The sequence below is a fragment of the Beta vulgaris genome, chromosome 4, assembly GCF_026745355.1.
Source record: "Beta vulgaris subsp. vulgaris cultivar EL10 chromosome 4, EL10.2, whole genome shotgun sequence".
NCBI classification, from domain to species: Eukaryota; Viridiplantae; Streptophyta; class Magnoliopsida; order Caryophyllales; family Amaranthaceae; genus Beta; species Beta vulgaris.
Window position 1 is genome coordinate 4571486 of NC_079205.1, and position 19917 is coordinate 4591402.

At 35.2% G+C, this 19917-nt stretch overlaps 2 protein-coding genes across 15 annotated transcripts; both read right to left on the reverse strand.

Annotated features, from left to right (window-relative positions):
* Positions 1–347: 347 nt before the first annotated feature.
* LOC104891643 (cyclin-dependent kinase F-4) lies at positions 348–7048 on the reverse strand. The gene is made up of 16 exons (XM_010677365.4): positions 6818–7048; positions 5458–5712; positions 5298–5349; positions 4690–5224; positions 4527–4605; positions 4378–4446; positions 4207–4296; positions 3985–4123; positions 3158–3260; positions 3018–3070; positions 2871–2937; positions 2655–2763; positions 1944–2009; positions 1799–1867; positions 1021–1306; positions 348–857 (listed from the first exon to the last, which is right to left on the reverse strand). The coding sequence occupies exons 4-16, from the start codon at positions 4695–4697 to the stop codon at positions 646–648; spliced, it is 1350 nt and encodes a 449-aa protein (XP_010675667.2). The 5' UTR covers positions 4698–5224; positions 5298–5349; positions 5458–5712; positions 6818–7048; the 3' UTR covers positions 348–645.
* A 5309-nt stretch (positions 7049–12357) lies between these two features.
* On the reverse strand, positions 12358–19657 carry LOC104891642 (protein FAR-RED IMPAIRED RESPONSE 1). Of its 14 annotated transcripts, none has more exons than XM_057393889.1 (11): positions 19501–19657; positions 16530–18709; positions 16374–16430; positions 16154–16222; positions 16011–16079; positions 15835–15903; positions 15688–15749; positions 15451–15576; positions 14914–15244; positions 14612–14702; positions 12358–12692 (listed from the first exon to the last, which is right to left on the reverse strand). In XM_057393889.1, exons 1-8 carry the CDS (start codon positions 19514–19516, stop codon positions 15561–15563), a joined length of 2538 nt encoding a protein of 845 aa, XP_057249872.1. In that variant the 5' UTR covers positions 19517–19657; the 3' UTR covers positions 12358–12692; positions 14612–14702; positions 14914–15244; positions 15451–15560. The 14 variants fall into 14 exon arrangements, with proteins under 14 accessions (XP_057249872.1, XP_057249868.1, XP_057249869.1 ...); XM_057393885.1 differs by having other exon boundaries at positions 15178–15244; positions 15688–15735; positions 19501–19656; XM_057393886.1 differs by having other exon boundaries at positions 14612–14712; positions 15178–15244; positions 15688–15735; positions 19501–19656.
* Between the last annotated feature and the right edge of the window lie 260 nt (positions 19658–19917).

Consider the following 19917-nt stretch of genomic DNA (forward strand, 5'->3'; position numbering starts at 1 on the left):
GTTTACGTAAAAGAGGAATTTAATAGTGAATTGGTGGTACAAAGTGTCACATAGATATGAGGGAGAGAGCGTGCGCACACCGGAAAATGAGGTAATTAGGGTGGGGAAAATTAAAAAAAGGGTTTGAAGAGGTCACGTGATATAATGTGACAATAAAAAAGCGAAAAAAACAAAAGTCAACGTCGAAAATCAGCCTAAGGTAGTTGTCAACAACAAAATGGTAAAAGTAAGGTAGTTTGGAACAACAATTTTTTTATAAGGTAGTTTCTCGCAAAAACATAAAAGTTAAAGGTAGTTTGGGACAAAAAACCCTAATAAATAACAAATATTGCAATAGACAAACTCAATAAATAACAAATAAAAGCTTTACTGCGTAAATTACGCAAATTATTATCACAAGCAAATAGTATATTATCACAGCAACATCCTCCAATGTCGAAAGCACTTAAAGGACCTCATAATTTTGGAAACACGTAAACATGGACAATAAAACAAGCAGAGATTATAGTATCACTCCATCCAAACATTTAGCAAAGAGAAAGAAGGAAAAAAAACAGCACTATTATATAACATCCAACTGAAAATGCGTGAAGTTTAGCTGTATGTTGCTTATTGAAATTTGAAGTCACCAGTAATAAGAACAGATCATCCAGCAACTTTTCTTGTAAAAGTTCTGCTGGGTTGGATCTCCTGAGACCGTCCCATAAACATATTGGATTGCCCATGCCATCCTCCAGCCTTCATAGGTGGTGGTACTGATGACCTAGTTGTTTGCCTGCCAGATCCCAGAGATATTTTCGACAACCTCTCCGCTGCTTCGCTTACTCCACGAGTGGTCCTCCCTGGGTACATGGAGGCTGCACACCAATATCACTTTACATTTTAGTTTCCACAGTAAACTTGTTTGACAAGTGAATAAGTGAGATAATAGAGAATACAAGCTAACATTATATGCACGCTTAACATGAAACAGAAACAGAAACAGAAAAGGAATCATATAAAGCATAAGAAGTGACTTACATGGACTGTTCCTAACTGGTGGCCGATATTTTGGCTGTTTAACAGAGCTTTTCACAGATTTGTCATTCTTGTTCAAATCCTTCCCATCCATTTCCAGTTTGCGTTGTACACCCGCACCAAAAGCAACATGGGGTTTCAGACTTGTGGTTTTTGAGAAGGGCACAGTGCCAGGACCAGAACTCTTCCTCGCAGATTTCTGATCAACATATCCCCTGGATCCTAATGACGGGGGTGTTCTGTTGACAGTAGCTCTAGTCCGTAGAGATGGTGGGACATAGTAACAATTCTGTAAAAAAGAACAGTACAAACTTAACTCCCGTCTATATTAGGAAAAAACCCTAACCAGATGTAAGCATCATAGTAGGGTTTAACCATCCCATCTAAACAGAGTAGGGTTGAACCAAATTACCAAACTAGATGAACATAATATTGACCCCCATGGCCCCATCTACACAGAGTAGAGTTTGAAAACTAGGTGTTTTGTCTTTTTGTGTAGGGTAGGAGAAAAGGTAGAGATGTGGGAACCATGTTAACTAAATAGGAATTGGAGCAAACTTTTAAGAGCAAAATTAAAAGGAAAGTAGGGTAATCTTATAGGGACAAAAGGGGGTATTTAGCTAAATTTTTGTCCCTACAAGTCTAGTGGGAGTAATTTCATACCATTACTATGTAAGGCCGACCTCATATCTCTTGTATTACTAACTAAAATGTAGACAAATGAGATTTTTCCTTTCAGAAGCCAAAAACAAAACATGTAAAACAGATGAATAACAACTACCTGGAAGAATGGATGCTGAAGGACTTCTGCTGCTGTTGGCCTCTTGAATGGGTCCCAGGAACAAAGTGACTGGAAAGACACAACAGATACTCAGTTACTGGTACACAACACAGCAATGCAAAAGTTGCAGGAAATATTCACTTACCCTAATAAGGCTAATTGCATCTTCACTTACTGAGGGCATGAGAGTTGAAAGGTGCACGCCAGGAAGCTGAAACATTATAATAGGCTTCATCAGATAAGGAATGATTATGTTTTTGATCAATACAGTGCCTGAAAATGGTTTCTATGGCAATGCACCCCACTATTTATTACTCCGTATAAAACATACTAGACTATAAGATACAGATATATGTAATTTTTGGGTAATAACTTGAAATTATGAGTTTCCTTCTTAAGATTAACTGTATGCCAAATGTTGCAAGGATGGCTGTTGACCAAATATTGAGGAATGCATATGCTGCACAAATAAATAAGACAACCGGAAACGTTCAGTCTAATATTACAAATTGAACTCCGTCCATAGAAATCTTAAATTACCAAGAGGAGCTGAAAAGGATCATATCTACTTCTATCACTATCTTCCTGATAGATACTGTGCAATCAGATGAGAAGAAATTCTCCAAACAATTAGTAAAAGCCAACCATCCAAAATCACAAAACCTTAAGGCTAGAGGATGCTATGATGAAAAATCATCCCACCCCCAATCCCTCTTGCCCCAAAATCTAGAAACCTAGAACTAACAGGATTGGCAGTCCCCACATTGCAAACATTACAAAAAGGTTACCTAATTCACATAAATATTTCACAATCAAGGGTCTCCAAAATGCATTCATAGCGTTCAGTTTCACGCACCTGTGGGAACTGGTAGTTCATGGCCCTAGCAAGCATTAGTCCATGGGACCACGAGTTCTCTGTCGGAGTTCCGATGACGCTGCATACCTTATAAATCTCATCTGCTTCACTGCAGTAACAAAAAAGCAATCAAGTAAGAATATTACGAGATGGACAAACATCAAAATAACACTAAATTAAATTCATGCTATCTTTAATATAAACTGATGCCCATACCTTAGTCCAGGAAAGAGAGGACGAAGAGTGAACAGTTCAGCCATTATCGCACCCATTGCCCACATATCTGAAATTCAAAGGATAGAGACATTCAGAATACCATAATGACAGAGGGACACCTTACAAAGACTTGGCCATTTGACTTACCCACAGCAGAAGTATAAGTAGGGGACTGGAGCAGAACTTCAGGAGCCCTATACCTGCACATCAAACTATTAAGATAACCCCGCAAAACAAGCAGCAAAAAATAGGAATAGACAAATGTAAAGACGATGAAGAATATTTACCAGCGTGTAGAGACATATTCTGTGTAAGGTGGCCCAGAATTAATTTCTCTTGCAAGTCCAAAATCAGCTACTTTGATAACATCTTTTGAGACTAGAAGATTCTCTGTAGTAAAAAAAAAAAAAAAAATTAGAACACCTACATACTAAAGAGAGAAACAAACTTGCCCACAACAATCATCATAACTCAATGATACCAAAAAGGCAAAAATTGCAGAGATTACAAAACTCAGAATTTTAGCTTCAAGAGCATTGCTTACTGCAACTTCTGCAACTTCTGCAACTTGCACACTACAAAGTTTGAAAGATTGCCTATAAAATGAAGCTCCCTAGTAGGATGTCGTTGGAGATAGAGGATCCCATTGGGCCGGGTCAACCTGAGTACAACTCAGCCTGGCCTGGTCCACCTAGTGGATGGGTCATGAGTTGAGCTTCTAACCCTGACCGAGCTCAATCAAACCGGTCGTCCATAAGTTTTCAAACAAAAATGTTCTAAATTCTGATACCTTAGGCCAATTTCAGCTAGAGGAGAACCCAAAACATCATTGAAGCAAGTTAAAAATGAATAGAATTCTGAGTCAAAGTTGACCAATGGACACATTAACACAAAAGATCTGCAAATCAAGGTTCTACCTAATTAGCCCAGACATCAGAAAAGAAGCTTGCATCATTAAATGCCACTTGTCATAGAACTATGGATACGAAAGTACACTAATGGTCCATAGCAAAGGTTCAAAGAATGATTTTTTTTTCAACATTAAAAGTCAAACATGCATGTTATAACCATGTGTTCTCTTTAAACCAATTAGTTTCATGCTGGCAGCTCATACCTGGTTTAAGATCACGATGGAAATACCCACGCTGGTGCATGTAGGCAAGAGCCTGAAATACTTGAAAGCACCAATTCCTGACTTCATTCTCTGAAAAGGGCCTTCCTCTGTCTTTCATAAGTTGGTACAAATTGCACTCCTAACAAAAGAGACAAGACAGGGACTGGTATCAGAAAATCAAATCTACACCAACTGATTACAACCGAGGCACAAGAAATTTACCATATATTCAAACACGAAATGCAGGATATCATGCTCTCTAATAACTTCTCTCAGCTTCACAATATTAGGATGGCTCATCTTCCTTAGTGACTGCAACATTCAAAATCTTTTTTAGAAAAGAGAAAGGGAATACTCAGCGATTTAATGATAATTAATATGTAATCAAAATACCTTCACTTCTCTCAAATTTATGCATTCGTCCCAGGAATAATATTTTTTCTTCATCTTCTTTATAGCAACCTGTCAATAAATATTATAATATCAAATTGTCAATCCAAAAACAACACCCACAAGTTTGATAGAAAAGGAATGGAACTCACAACTTCTCCCGTCTGTTTATTTATAGCACGCCAAACACTCCCAAAAGTTCCATCACCAACTTCCTTAATTAGCTTGTACCTGCAAATCAAAACTGTAAATATACAGTACTATGCATCACAAGCACAGTGAAAGACCAAATTAATGCTGGTTGAAAAAACACACCTCTCCATTGTTGAGTCGGAAAGAACGAAACTGAGTCGTTGGCAAAGTGCTCTTTTATTCAACAAAATTGACGAATCACTAACACGACACACATAAGAAAAAGACGCCCAATAGATGTCTGTAAATAACACTATACAATAAGAAAGAAATTGTTTGGTTGATCCAGCTGAATCCACCCGTTAATTTCCTATCGCAGTACGCAAGCACATAAACTCCTGCAATCAGCTAATGTTGAGGGCCTAATCACAGTAGACACATGACCAGCGGCTCTGAGATAGTCCAAAAAGGTAGATGGCTGAGATGCTTGGGCACTCAAGAACATGTTCTTCAAAGAAGAATCTCGAATTACGTCATGATACCAAGGCTACCACAGAACTCAGAGCTATCTGGAAATGACTTCTACGCACCTAACAGACACCCGAAGGAACAAAGCAAAATACTACTGGCACAAAGAGTCTAATTGGATAGGCTTATCTAGTGGTGACTACAAAAGCAATCTGCATTCTTCAAACTGCGATTATCAGCCTGCAGAAGACTGTATTGCAATATAAGTACCAGAACAATTTACAAATAGCAAAAAGAAGTCAACAATAAGGTTTTGGCAGTACCCCACAAGATATCTTTCTGAAACTCTCGACTTGATAAATACTCCACAATGCGCTGAAAAAGTATACAAAGAGAATAGCATCAAAAGCAAAAACACACTGACATTATAATGAACAAACGCACCACGAAACTAATTTTCACCACAGTGAGGAGACAACTTACTCATAGGAGAGCACTAAAGATCCAACAAATTTCTTAGTAGAAAATTGCATTAGGCCTCCTATTCTGATCATTTAGAAAAACTTGGGCACTAGGTGCTGTTGACAAAGGAAACAAGAAGGAATCCAAGAATAGAGAACCTCCAGTCAAGAACTTTCTGGAATGAAAGGACCTGAAAATGGAAGGAATTTGACCAGAAGTTGACATGCTCCATAGCTTAGGAAAACAAATTGAGTCGCTTAAACCAAAGTCTGGAACCTGCAAATCAACAAGTGAAAAGAACAAAACAAGCTTAGCGGATCTTAACATAGAGCATCGAATTAGCTTTAACACATATAAGATCAAACTAATACAATAATCATCCTAGGCATGTAAAAACCAATACAATGCGCCTTCAACTCAATTTCCAAAATGATCTTTCAGTTATGTTATGAACAATATGGATGAGGTAGGCACTTTACAACTCATTCTAGAGGAGAATGTCATCATATACTAGCACCATATCACAAGGAATATAATTGATTTCATACAAGGCTGAAGTAGAGTTCAAAATATCTTCTTGTTTCACGAGTTTCAAGAGGTTGTTTTCACACAGTAATGATTTCTCAATATTTCAGCAAAAATATTGAACTTGTCAACATCCAAACAAGATGTTAATGACTTCATGTTATACATTAAACAAAGAGGCATTTGCTCTAGTTCAACGTTTAATATAGCATAACTTATAACAACCTCTTCCAACCAGATATGTCAATTCTAACACATTCACCAAACTGAACCCCTAATCAATTAAAGTCCTAACACATTCAAAGAACTTAATTGCACAAACCATAGCCATCAATCATCACCAAAGATATAATCTCAATTAGCAATACCTATTCTTTGTACTCCTTTAATCATCAACGACACAACTCCAAGATTGCCAAAATCCGTGGACTCAATCTCATCATTCCTAATATTCAATTAACTCCACAAGAACCCTAATTCAAAAATTACATCCAATATAAAACTCAATCGCACAACCAATAGCCTCAAACCGTCATCGTAATTCCAAAACCTCATTATCAACACATTAAACCAGCCAAAATCAACAAACGACTAATTTCAACAACAAACACCGCCGAAAATCAATCACAACACACCAATCCAATCTCAACGAAACAAAATGTACCAAAAACCAAACCCTAACTCCAGATCTACCTCAATCACGCACTAAAAACCAAATCAAAAATCACAAATCATCAAAATCAAATCAACAAAAACCTAATTTGAATCCGAAACAACAAACTCAATCACAAAACAAATCCGATCCAAAAAAATCAACCAAGAGGAGAGATAAAAAAAAAGAAAAGAAAAGAAGAACCTGTAAGCCAACCGGCATAACCACCTCCCTCAACGCGGAAGGGAAAAGGTCGACTCCAGAGCGATCTTGCTACACGTTTTCTCTCTCCTGAATTTCTCCACCTAATTTTTCTCTCTCTAAAATGTTGGTTTATTTTGTTTCTCTCTCTAAAAAAAAAGCGAAGTGATAGTTTTTTTCTCCCCAAAATTAGAGATGACCTGAGATTTATAAGCCACGAAAGAGAAAACGAGGTGAGGTGAGGCAGGCAGCAACCCCAAGTAAATTACACGCTGACCCTACCTCTCTCCATACCGCCTACCTCGCTATTTATAGCTCTGTCAACGTTCACCTTTACCTAATTAATGACGCCTTCGTTTTTTTTTGGGTTAAAATTTTTACCTTAATTGCTCTCATTTTTTTAATTTTGGGGTACTTTTATGATGATAATTTTTTTTAAAATGTTTTGAAGCTTCTCTTACAAATGTGATAAAAAAAAAAGTTAGGTAGATTGGGTAATCATTAATTCAATGTGGTAGATAGAGATTTATTTGCTTTGCATATAATCATAAATGGTTGAAAAGTAAAAATTAGATTTCTATTGACGGAGAGCGTGAGATAGGTGATTTGACTGACATGTATATATAATAATCAGTTGTGTGTAAGTTTTATGTACTTATATGTGGATGTTTAGTGAATAAAATTAAAAGTAATTATTAGTAATTAGAATTGATTTTTACCTAGCTATCTTGTACTTATACGCGAATGTTTAGTGAATAAATTTGATTTCAATGATTAAAATTGATTTTTAATTGATTAAAAAACTATAATTTATTGAATTAATTTTTTAAAAGTTGACGAGACCAAGACCTTATGGGAATTTTTATCATATATCCGACTTTACTATGAACATGATACACTCAAGATTATTTTTTTGTTTATTTGAAATCTCCAAATGAGCATAATCACATAATAGGTAGAGTTTCAAATGAGCAAAAAAATAGTCTTTGATGTACCATATACATGGTAGACCCGGGTGTATGATGAATGCACTCAAGACCTTAGCTTGCCAAAGAAATAATACCAAACAAACCACCCATGGTTGGCTAGTTAGATTTAGCCGTTTATTAGTATGTACAGACAAATATGCACCCAAACATATGCAATAACGATAGAAAAGTTGAAAAACATTTGTCAAGACTCCGGAAATATCAAACCCTAATGGAACAATTGACACCATAGTCGCTAAAAGGAATATGGTCAAAATCTTTCAAAGCTCAAGGATTATAGTGCATTTCATAAAATTACTGGTACATGGTGAGCTTTCTTTAAAAACCAAGGATATATGTTGATAATGTTCCTTTATTCTATTTGCTAATAAATCCCTCAACTACACCATTAGCGTAGGGGTGCTAATCAAGTCAACCATGCGCAAATTAGGTTGTACTCAACTCCACTTGAAAGCGTTGACCATAATTCAAAGAGTCGAATTTGAGATGCTCTCTCTCGAGCAAACCAATTTGTTCAATTTACCTCTCAAATGTTACTTTCTTGTCCATTTGAACTAGTTTGATTTTTAAAAGATCTTATATTTTATAAGTTATAGCGTGTCAATTATCGTTCTTCATTAAAGTACATAATTTCAATAATTAAACAAAAGTAAAAGTTTGAAAACTACAATATAAGTATAAAAAATAAAAGAAAATATTTATTAAGTTGCTCACAAGCTTATCAAGTTTCAGTTCGGGCTTGCTCAACTTGAATCGTTGAGATCTCAAGTCAAGTTCGATAACTAGTTAAGTTAAGTCAGACTTTGTCCGAGTTAAGTACAAGTTGCTCATAATGCTAATAAAATTGCTAAACTTAACTAATATCCCTATATTGAAGTTGTCGTAAAAACACCATTCATTCCTTAAACCTTTAATATCTAACCTCCTTTTTCATTCGTTTCATAAAAGTTTCTAACTTTTTCTACATTACATTTTCCACAAATTACATTTTCACACTTTTTTCCCGTAGTCCTTCACATGAGATTTAGTTTTTCCCATTATTAATAACCAACTTTCACCCTCTTATTCAATAAGTTAAAAATTGACCTAATTTCCACTATCTTACATCTTTTTATGACTTATATTACTATAATGAACATAATTTTTATTTTAAAAAACGAAGACAAAATTCCTAGAAATTGGATCTTCCATTACCACCAATTACATAACTCGAATGATTTAGAATTCCCAAGATTTGAATATGTACAACTTGAAGCAACTTTTCAGAATAGAAAACTTAGAGTGGAGGAAGTCGCTCCAGGCTTGCTTTAAGAAACATAACAAACAAGTGTTCCTTTTTAATACTTTGATCAAGAAACAGTATTCTATTTAAGATTTGACTTAACAATAATTAAGAGAAAATTAGGATAGGGGCTTCCCAGATTATCATGGATCATGCATGTTAATTAGCCTTTCATTTTTTTTATAAAGAAATATCAAAGCCTTCTTTAGACTTGACTTAACAAATTAATCAAGTGTAATTTTATGCAACTTGATTGCTCCTACTTCCTAAACGTTTATGTGTTTCGCTTCCTTGCCCCCTCATTTACCCGTTGGAGATGTTAAATGATAGTACTCTCTTCGTTTCAAAATATAAAGCACACATGATATTTTAAGTCGAATTTTGATCGTTAGTTACTCTTAATATGGAGTATGTTGATAGAAAATTTAAAAAATAATGTTATTATAGTATTTTTCCATACGAATCCAATGATATAATTTTTATTTATCATATTATGGAATACATTTGTGGTCAAAGTAAATTTTCGTAAAACGTAAATGCCTTATATTTTGAAACGAAGGGAGTAGAAATTACAGTTTTCTATGTTTGATATACTGAAAATTATGAAGGGGATATAAATTACCATAATTTTCTGAATTGAGTATTGTTTGGTTGACATAAAATACTGAAGATTGGGTTAATGAAAATTCCTGAAAAATTAAAGTTCACACATAATGTGGGAACTTATTCACCCACCGTCTTCGTCATTCAAATTTTCCACATCAATGCATGGAAAATACAAATTCATTGATATCAACCATATACATTAAGCCTATTACTCTATTTCCTAGGATTTACATGAGGGAAATAACTTCCCTGTATACCAAACAATAATTTATCCAAGTGAAAGTATTGTGTAAGACCGTTTGACGTATTGTTTACTGTTAGACGGGCTGAGCTCAATATATTTTCTCTCTCGCAACAACACCACTCTTTGCTTCACTTTCCTCACTCGCTTTTTCTTCTTCACACAAGTGGTATGCAATTCACCATTTCCTCCATTTCCGTCAAAAACTCACACCACTCTCTGGTCCATATAATAGGTGAACCAACGCCATCGCACCATGCGTCTTCGTCGTATCACCTCCATTAACAACGTTGTTGCTGATCATCAAACCAGCAGCTCCATTCGCCATTGCAAATTCTTCTCTGCAAATGCAATCTCCTCTTTCTCTGTATGTCATACAAACTAATTTCTCTCTCTCTTTTGATTGTCTGAGTTTGGTGTGAATGTTGTGATCTGAAGTAGTAATGAATTTGCTTTGAAGTGGTGGTGTCTGGTGTCTTTGGTATGGTTTGGAGTTTGCTCTCTGTTATGCAACTTGTTTCATTTAGAACTTAATTTTTTGGATTTACTTAAGTTTTGCTTTCAGTTAGTTTTTTTAGTTAGTTGTTAAATGAAAGAATAAGAAAACTAACTGAAACAATAATATAAGTAACTGAAAACTAAGTTGCTTTCACTTGGAACTTATTTTATTTTATTTACTTAAGTTTTGTTTTCAGTTAGAATAAAACACGTAAATGAAACAATAAGATAAGTAACTGAACTTAAAAGACATCCAACTGAAATAAAAAAGATCAACTAAAAAAAATTAAAACCAACTGAACAAAAATTGAAACCAACTGAAAAAAATTGAAACCAATTGAACAAAAATTGAAACTAACTGAAAAAAATTGAAACCAACTGGAAAAAATTGAAACCAACTTAAAGTTGTTCGACCAAATATTATGGTGAAACGCGTCTGACCCAATACCTTCTCTTTACGCAATACACATTATTTGTTTAATATAAACAAAATCTAACCAACAATATTAAATATTACATATTACTTTAAGACAAGTCTATATCTGTTTGCTTCAAATTATACTTTTACAATTAGTAAATATCGACAGTCATACGATATGAAATCATCGATCAATTGGATTAAGGAGGACTTTTTCTTTTAAACATCGTGGATCAAGGAGGACTTTAAGGTAAGGTTGTGGAATAATTACTAAACATATTTTCCTCTCATGAAGCCCTTTGATTCAGACATCCACAAATGGAATTGGGACACAGTGGGATAAATAACAATTTAATCCCCTAAATTTGTCAACGTTTTAACTCGACAAACTCTATAAATTACAATATTTTCTAAAGGAATATATATTACAATTGTTTTGACACACTTGGACTTGGTGTAACTAATACTACTATTTCCTTGGAAACTATATTGATGTTAACTTAACGCACAATTTAGACCATTTATATATCTAATAGATATTTTAAAAATTATTAAATAATATAAATCTATACGAACACTTAGACTAGTCTTATGTATGTTTTTATTTAGAGGAAAATATTCATAGTAGTTGGATCCCTAATATTTTAGAGTTATTCTATAAATAAAATTTGTTGTTCAATAGCACATTGATATTAAAGTTTGTGACATACTGATAATTCTAACCTTAACCCATATCTTTGTGTTGGGATAAAATTATCCCCTACCTACCAAATATGAGTTCAATTCACTGCTCATATGCCTATATAGTCTACCACCTTATACATGTCTCATGATACTACCTGGTTCATCAGTCCAAAAGATCATGGCCTACCATAATACCCAAATACTACTATAAACACTCCTCAAAAGGTAAAGGTAGAAGGGAGGGGGGGATTGACCTATCTACATGTCCTTGACCTATATCTTTGTATAGGTGTTTATGGGGGTACAATAGTTATGTTGCTTTAAAAATGACTATAATGAGATGGTAATTAGTAGAGCACTAGAGCTCAATAAAGATTATGGACTTATGATAGTGGTAACGATAAAAAAGGTGCATTTTGCACACTACAATTTTTCCAAAATAGAGTTTACCTCAATGATATTAGATTTGGACTTTAAAAAAGTTATGGGATAGCATAGGTAAACATTATTACTCCCAAGTTCTAAGTCAATTTTTTCAAAAGTAATAATTGAAGTTGGGTCGCTTGACATACAAGGAGAGAATTATTAGTGTATTATGATGAGAAAAGCTGATTCACATGAAATTTGGTATATGGTATATCGTCTAGTCAGACACACGCAATAACATTTCTCAATTTGCTCAACTTCAAAGACATGCCAACAATGAAGTGTGAGTCCACCATCTCATCTACCCAAAAGATCCAAACTTTATCTAATTCTTGCGAATAACAGCTAACTAACTTCCCTTTTGGGAAGAAAGAAGCTAAGAAAAATGTAGGAATGCAATTCAGAAAGCAACATCTTCGTCGTCGAATATATAGTATAGCATAATAGCTGACATAATTTATGTAACAGAAAAAGGAACACCATAAAGTATGTTAAATAGCTAAGGTTAATGACTATAATCAACAAAGTGAACTTTACAACTGCACATGTGCCTTTACATTCTTTACTTGCTGTGTAATGAAGCGGATTAGATTTCCTATTACCCAGCAATATTCTTCAATTGATCTACTACAACTGAAAGTTCTGCTGAAAAGAATCAGCTGCTTCTGGGGAAAGAACAAATGAAGCAAAGGTATGACGAATCAGGAGCAGCACCATCATCCAACCTTGCAACACTGAATCAAAGATGAACCAACTTTTAAACTAAAGAAACCCAGATTTCGATGTCAAAAACTTTCCTATAAATGTGTAAACAGTCAGTCTAAGTTAGGATGCGCGTAAAGAGATGAAACTAAAGTCATCCAGCTATTTATGGAAAATTTCACCAAACCTTGGCTCAACAACTACCATGATCAATTAGAGCCAAAGTTCGGAGGAGAATAAATCACATCAATTTTATCCCATGGAAACTTGTTAGAATCCAGCAAAGTGGTACTCCCAACTAATCTTTAGTTTGGCAGGAAAAGCCACGGTTAAGTAGGACTCATCCTCAGAAAAGGCTGGATTCACTCAAGGGGAGCATGATCACGTCCCTCCCGCCAAAACTGCCATCATCGTAAAGAGCTTAAGGAGACATTGCTGCTGTAGCTATATTAAACCATTGGAGCATATATATCAAGAATCAAGATGGTGCACAGCCAACCGTCACAAAATTTATCTATAAAATATCTTGATAGTTTTGAGGTCATGTCCTTCAACCCACAATACAATAAGGAGACTTTGCTGCTGTAGCTATTTTAAACCATTGGGGAATAGAAGTATATATCAAGATGGTGCACAGCCAACAGTCACAAAATTATCTAGAATACATGATAGTTTTGAAGTCATGTCCTTCACCCCACAATAATACTCAATAGACCATGTTTATTTTTTCATGTTCTTTTGACCGTCCGAGTTTAATTTTTCTCGTGCAGCTCAAAGTGTCAAACTATGCCTTGAATTATTGGCATTAGGATTAACCAAACACGGGGGTCTAGTTTCCCATCTATTTAGATTAATTAGAAGGGTACTATATATATACCTTGTAATTATCTTGTGCCTCCATATTCTGTAATTTGTACTCTCCCCTAAAGATGATAATAAAACATTTATCCTATGTGGATGTAGCTAACAGCCTAACACATTGTTAGTGAACCACGTTAATTCTTGTCTCCATTATTCTTTATTCATTGCTTTATTATCGTCATTATAACAAAAAGGTTCCTCAACTAGTATTATGATTATCCTTAAATTTTGTTAATAGATTGATTAAAAACATACTCCGTTTATTCTTTTTATTGACATTTACATTTTCCATTTATATCCATTCCTTTTTGATAGTTACACTTTTACTATTTGTACTTTTGGCAATGTTTATTACTATTATTTTACCTCAACCCACCCCATTTTACAACTTTATCTCTCCTTCTCCTCTTTCCAACAAAGAAAGATGTCACAGTAAACTTACCCTTATTCTACCCCACAACACTCCCTCTCCCTTCTTTGCCTAAATAAGTGTCTACTGTCTACGATTATTGTACCATCAAAAGTTTGGATGGAGTAATTTATAAAGGCTACTTTGTATACTTACTTTTTCAAGCTCAAATTCGTAGTTCCATGAATAGTTTTGAGCGGAAGTATCTTATGGAAATGCATAGTATGCATAGTTCTAAGTTGCATCTCCGCCAGCTAAGGCCTAAGAAACAGGTACTCATCACTCTTGCAAGCAAACATATTTTGGCTGTAATATTCCACTAAATCCATTCCATATTGTAATCTAAAACTAGCAATCAAGGAAAGATACACATGAAATTTTCAAAGTGGCTACTCAAAGGAATCAGCAGAAGCTCATAAGAGATAGATTATTGACAAGTCAATATAATGGAGAAATCTGACAAAAATCATAAATTTGCATTTTCAGACAAGGATAGAGCAATGCCATGCAAACTTAGGACCCCCATGAGATGATCAATAACTTTCAAAGAAGATAACAATAGGGTCAAATTGAGAAACCAATATATATATATATATATACTCCTTCAATATCAAAATGGGCAAGAAGCATGTTTGCTTTAGAGAGGAACATAGAGAAAGGGGAGAGCAAGTAGTGAAGTACCTGAGGCGAAATTTTTGTATTTACTCCATATAAATATCACATGAACTCTACAGCCATATCACTCTGACAAACAAAGTCTACATGCATAAACCTGAAAGCAACTATGTTTTTTGTGTTAACATGGAACACCTAGATCGTCAACATGCCAGGATGGCAGCAACAAAACAAGTAAAGACACACCATCCATTTGCATTGTTTAGTTAAAATTAATTGTATACAGCAACCTCACATTATCATGTCTTTAAAGTATTATAGTGGTTTAATATATTTTTGAAGAAGGGTAGTATATTACTCATACTCACCAAGAAGTGTTGGACTTGGGATACAATGTCTGGCACAGTCGCACAGATACAACTCATTAGCCATTAGGTTTTCAACTGTAGTTTTGAAGGATCACATGCATGTATGACATGGGTTATGGGTATAACACCGATATGACAAGGCAGGTGAGAAGTTCGAGTAATATAGGGTGGATCCATACAACATTAATAAGCAATGCAAAGTGATTGTTTTATACCCAAGATTGGGCACCATCTTCTAATCTTAGACCCAGATAAGCAAATCACCCTTTTTGGTTGATGACCTTCATCCCGCATTGTCATTATTCCTCATCCAGCTTCCTCTGGAACCATTCTATAATCAACACAGTTTTATAATATGAGCATTATTCAATATCAATCATTCAATCTTGTCAATCCATATATGAAGGTCGAAAATAAAATTCTTAAAGAGTTCGAAATAAACACATAATACATATGCATTATATAGAATGAGAAAAGAACTTATCAGCTTATTGCACCAATGTCTCATATGTTGTTTCTATCATAGCGTTTTGTTACCTCATATAGTATGGAAGCTATCTTGTGCAGATGTCTACAAGTTGACCAATGAAGGAAGATAATTCTTTCTCATGTGTGTCTAGAAGCATCTCCACGTAACTCTGTAGATCTTAAATTATGTTCATCCTGAAATTAGATCAAAAAACCAACTTAAGAATCATGTATTATCAAGTCAAAAAAGAAAAAGAATCATGTTATTATAATTTTTACTGACGACACAACGTTTCATTGAATTACCTGTAAACTATAAGAGAAGCTAGAAGATGGACGAAAATCCAAATGCCCCTGCAAAGTATGAACTTTTAACAGGAAGATTCTATCAAGAGGGGGGAAGGGGACAGAACATAAAATCACTTGCACTTTGAATATAATTGGAGAGTATACCAGCCCATGAACACTTTGTTGAGCCCCAAAAAATCCTTCATGGTTTGGTCCTATGGAGTTTAATTGTCCCTGTGTCATTTAGGATAACTTAAGAATATGGAAACTCATAATTCATGTATACATATAGCTTTTCATCATCATTTTCCATCCAAAAAAAACTTTTCATCACCACATACCAGCCCTTGCATACTTTCTTGATCAACATAGTAACTATCATGTGGTGGCTCCATTAAGTTTAGTTGTACCTGTACTTGTAATAAATTAATCGCATAACTTTTAAAAAAGTGACAATGAAACTCAAAAAGGGGACTCGTCATACCAGTCCTGGCACATTTGGTTGGGAACCATAGTAACCATTGAGTGATATTCCATCAGAGCTTAGATTTTCCTGCAAATATCAGCAAGATGTAAAAAACTAAACCAAAATCCAAAGGGCATACTTGCACGTAAACCTAAACTTCAGGCAGACACCTAAGTATTTTAACTTCACAAACACAAAAGGTGCATTGTTTAACTAGTACAATAGCTAGAGGGCAAACCATATGATGCAAGTTGTCTTCGGCATCAGTCAGCATTACATCTGTTTCTGAAGCTACCTGCAAGACAAGAGTAGCTGTAAGTGTAACACATTCTACACCACAACTGCACCATCACATGTGAAAATAAAAAGTGAACCCTAACCTAATAAAGTTTACCTTTCTCTTCTTCACCACATTCTTTTTTTTGCTTGTTCTAGTTGATATATTTTCCTGGAATGTTTGAACAATATCATGAGCACAATAAGAGTCCCCAAGTTCAGTAGCGCTTCTGTGGATGTTATTCATACTAACACAATTTTTCAAAGTATCCACCAATGTTCGCAGGGCAATGCTGTGACTATCTTGAGTTAATGATCCTTCTTCACTCAATCCAATGGCTTGCTTACACAAGGACACATAGCGCTGTGCCCTGGTCTGCAATCTCTCAGTTCCTTCTACCATTAATTGCCTGGTTTTTGCATCTTTTGTCCACCTCCTCAATATGTACTGAGATGGTATGCTAGAGATACCACAAATTTGGAGAACAAGCATTGCATGTCTACACAAAAAACCTTTGTACTCGAATGAACGGCACAAACAAGATACCTGAGACTTTGTTTCATCCCATGCCACAAAAAAAGTTTCAGCCTTTTCACAGTCTTCCACTCGATAAGTTATAGATGTCCCATCTTCACCTTCTTTTTTAGGATGACAACCAACCACACCCAGAACTTCGACCTGAAATTTTTTGAATATTGCATGTGTATATATAATTGACATTTGCTTCTCCCAGGGTGAAGGAGACTTCAGTGCAGGTTGCTTGTGCAATGTATCAAAATCTGCTATTGCCTCTTCTTCATACCTATTTTGTAGAACTACACCATACTGTTTAACGAACTCTTTCAAAGTAAGTTTCCTTTGAATGTATTTATCAAAAAATGAATTTACACTTTCAGAACGATGTGCAGGGGACATTCCTGCCAAGAATATACCACTCATATACAGAGGAACCCACTTCTTACGATCTTCGTACAATGACCTTACCCAATCATCTTCCTGAAGATCAAACCTAGTAACCATTTTCCACCATCTCAACTCAAACTGTTCATCGGACCATGACTTAAATATGCACTTATTGAATTTTCTATGAAAATTTTCATGTCGTCTAGTGACGTGTGCAAGATTTTCTGGAACTTTCTCCAGAACATTACATAGATGAAAACAATGACGCGTATCAGGGAAGATTTCCTGGATGGCAGACTTTATAGAAGGATGCTGATCAGTAATAATCACCTGAGGTGCACCCCCTCCCATTGCTCTGACCCAAGTCTTCAGTAGCCAAACAAATGTTGACGTCAATTCCTCTGCAATCAAGGCACAGCCAAGCAACATAGTCTGGAAGTGATGGTTCACTCCTACAAAGAGAACGAGTGGCAACTTGTCGTTTGTCCTTATATAAGAGGTATCAAGAGAGACAACATCACTGAAACTTGAATAGTCACTCCTACTTTTAGCATCAACCCAGAAGAAATTCCTAAGATACTGTTCTTCATTCAAATGTACAGCATAAAAGAATTTAGGATTTTCTTTCTTAACACACATGAAATAATCAAGTAAAAATTGGGCATCCCCTTCATCTAAAACCAACTGATTTCCTTTATCAAACTGAGAACCATGTGCATCCCTTAGGAATCCATCATTTAGAAAACTAGCAGACTGTCTTGACATATCAACATACATCTTTTTTGTTCGTTCGCTAACAGCATGAAGTATATCAATGTTATTCTTTTCAACCATTTTCACATTTCTGTGTATACGAAAATAATATGCAAGGGCTGGTAAAAGTTCGTGGTTATGCTCTTTTATGAACTCGTGTATGACCCACTTCCCATACTTGTTTCTCTTAACATGCATGCTAGCCTTACAATCGGTCTTCTTGATACCAGGCCGCCGGCTGCTACCAATATCAGATTCTGGGGTGGCCCCGTATCGGGAGCAAGCAAACTTTGCATCGATAAAATCTTTTGATTTCTTTGAACGTCGGCTATTCTTTATTGAGGTCGTAAATCCCATAGATTTGGCATATTCTTGGTAGAATTTGTATGCAGCTTCATGCGACTCAAACTGAAGATCCTTGTCAGGACCAATATCAATGTCTCCTTCAAGTAGAAAACTGCTCGACGCAGAGGCAACAGTTCCTACATCTCGATCATGTACCACATTAACTAGATCAGCCATATTTCTACTACCCCCTTCTGCATGACATATATCAGCCCTTTGATCAATAAAACTACCAGCAACACCAGGGTGACTATCCTTCGTTAGCAAGTCCATTAGCGAGTTTTGACAGTCTTTCTCTACAACACAACAAAACTAAACCTTACAAAGTTTCCCTGGCAATAACACTAAGGTCAAAAAAGGGCAAGACAGAATAGAAAAGATAACTAAGTAGACGCAACACAACACGCTACACCAGAACTAAGGAGATGGCATTAAGCAGGAAATCAAATCAATGTCTCCCTTTCAAATCTTTTGATTTCAGGAAACCGGGAAAGCAATGCTATAATAATCAATGTATTACCACTTCATAGATACTATGGCACCATCATCCCTAAACAAGAGACCAAAAACTCCATATTTTTGAAAAGTTTAAGCATGATAAACAACAAAAGATACAACTATTGTCAGGAGGGGCGGCCGCCCCGAGCCAGGAAGGAGGGGCGGCCGCCCTGCGCCGAGGGATAACAGGTCATTCATTCCAGTTTTGCAGCCACAACACTTGAAAAATTGTTCAGATGAAACAAACAAGAACAAATAAACAATGCATAAAAATATGCTCATCTACAATTGTAACATAAATATATTATCATTTGGTTCCACGAAACAAACATGAATTAAGAAGTAATACCAAAAATTCGAATCATAAGTTTATTACATGTAAATTATCTCTGAAAACATGAAATAACATGAGATGAAGAAAAATAAGTTGAATTCATGGAACAAACAATAGAAACCGCATAAAATCAATCGCATGAATAGTCACATGAAGTAGATCTTAAAAATCGCAAGAAATGTAAATTCACATGAAAAATTGCAACAAAATATCTAAACAAGTAAATTCGTCTAAGGTAAAAAAAAAAAAAAAAACCTGGAACGAACTTCATCAATTCGATCCTCAGAATTCCATATGAGTGAGGGAAGCTGAGAGGTTTAGAGTTGGTTAGGGTAAGGGTATTGGTAAATGGTAATTATTTATCATTACTAGATTTAATTGTAGAAAACAAATTTTAGATTCTTAGATATTCTATTCATTCCTAAAAATCATGTTGTAGAAATTTATTAATAATTAATGAAATATTAAAAACAAAGCAGTGACACAACAATTTCGTACTTTTTATCGATATTATAAATATTTCCAAAAATCAAGAAAAAGAGGAGAAAGAGTATGCAAGTGGGTCATTTAAAAGAAAAATGATATACATAGCTAAACCACTTGGACTTGGTCATAAAATCACTTGGACTATGTATAAGGTGTTTAAAATCAAGTCAAACCACTTGGACTTGG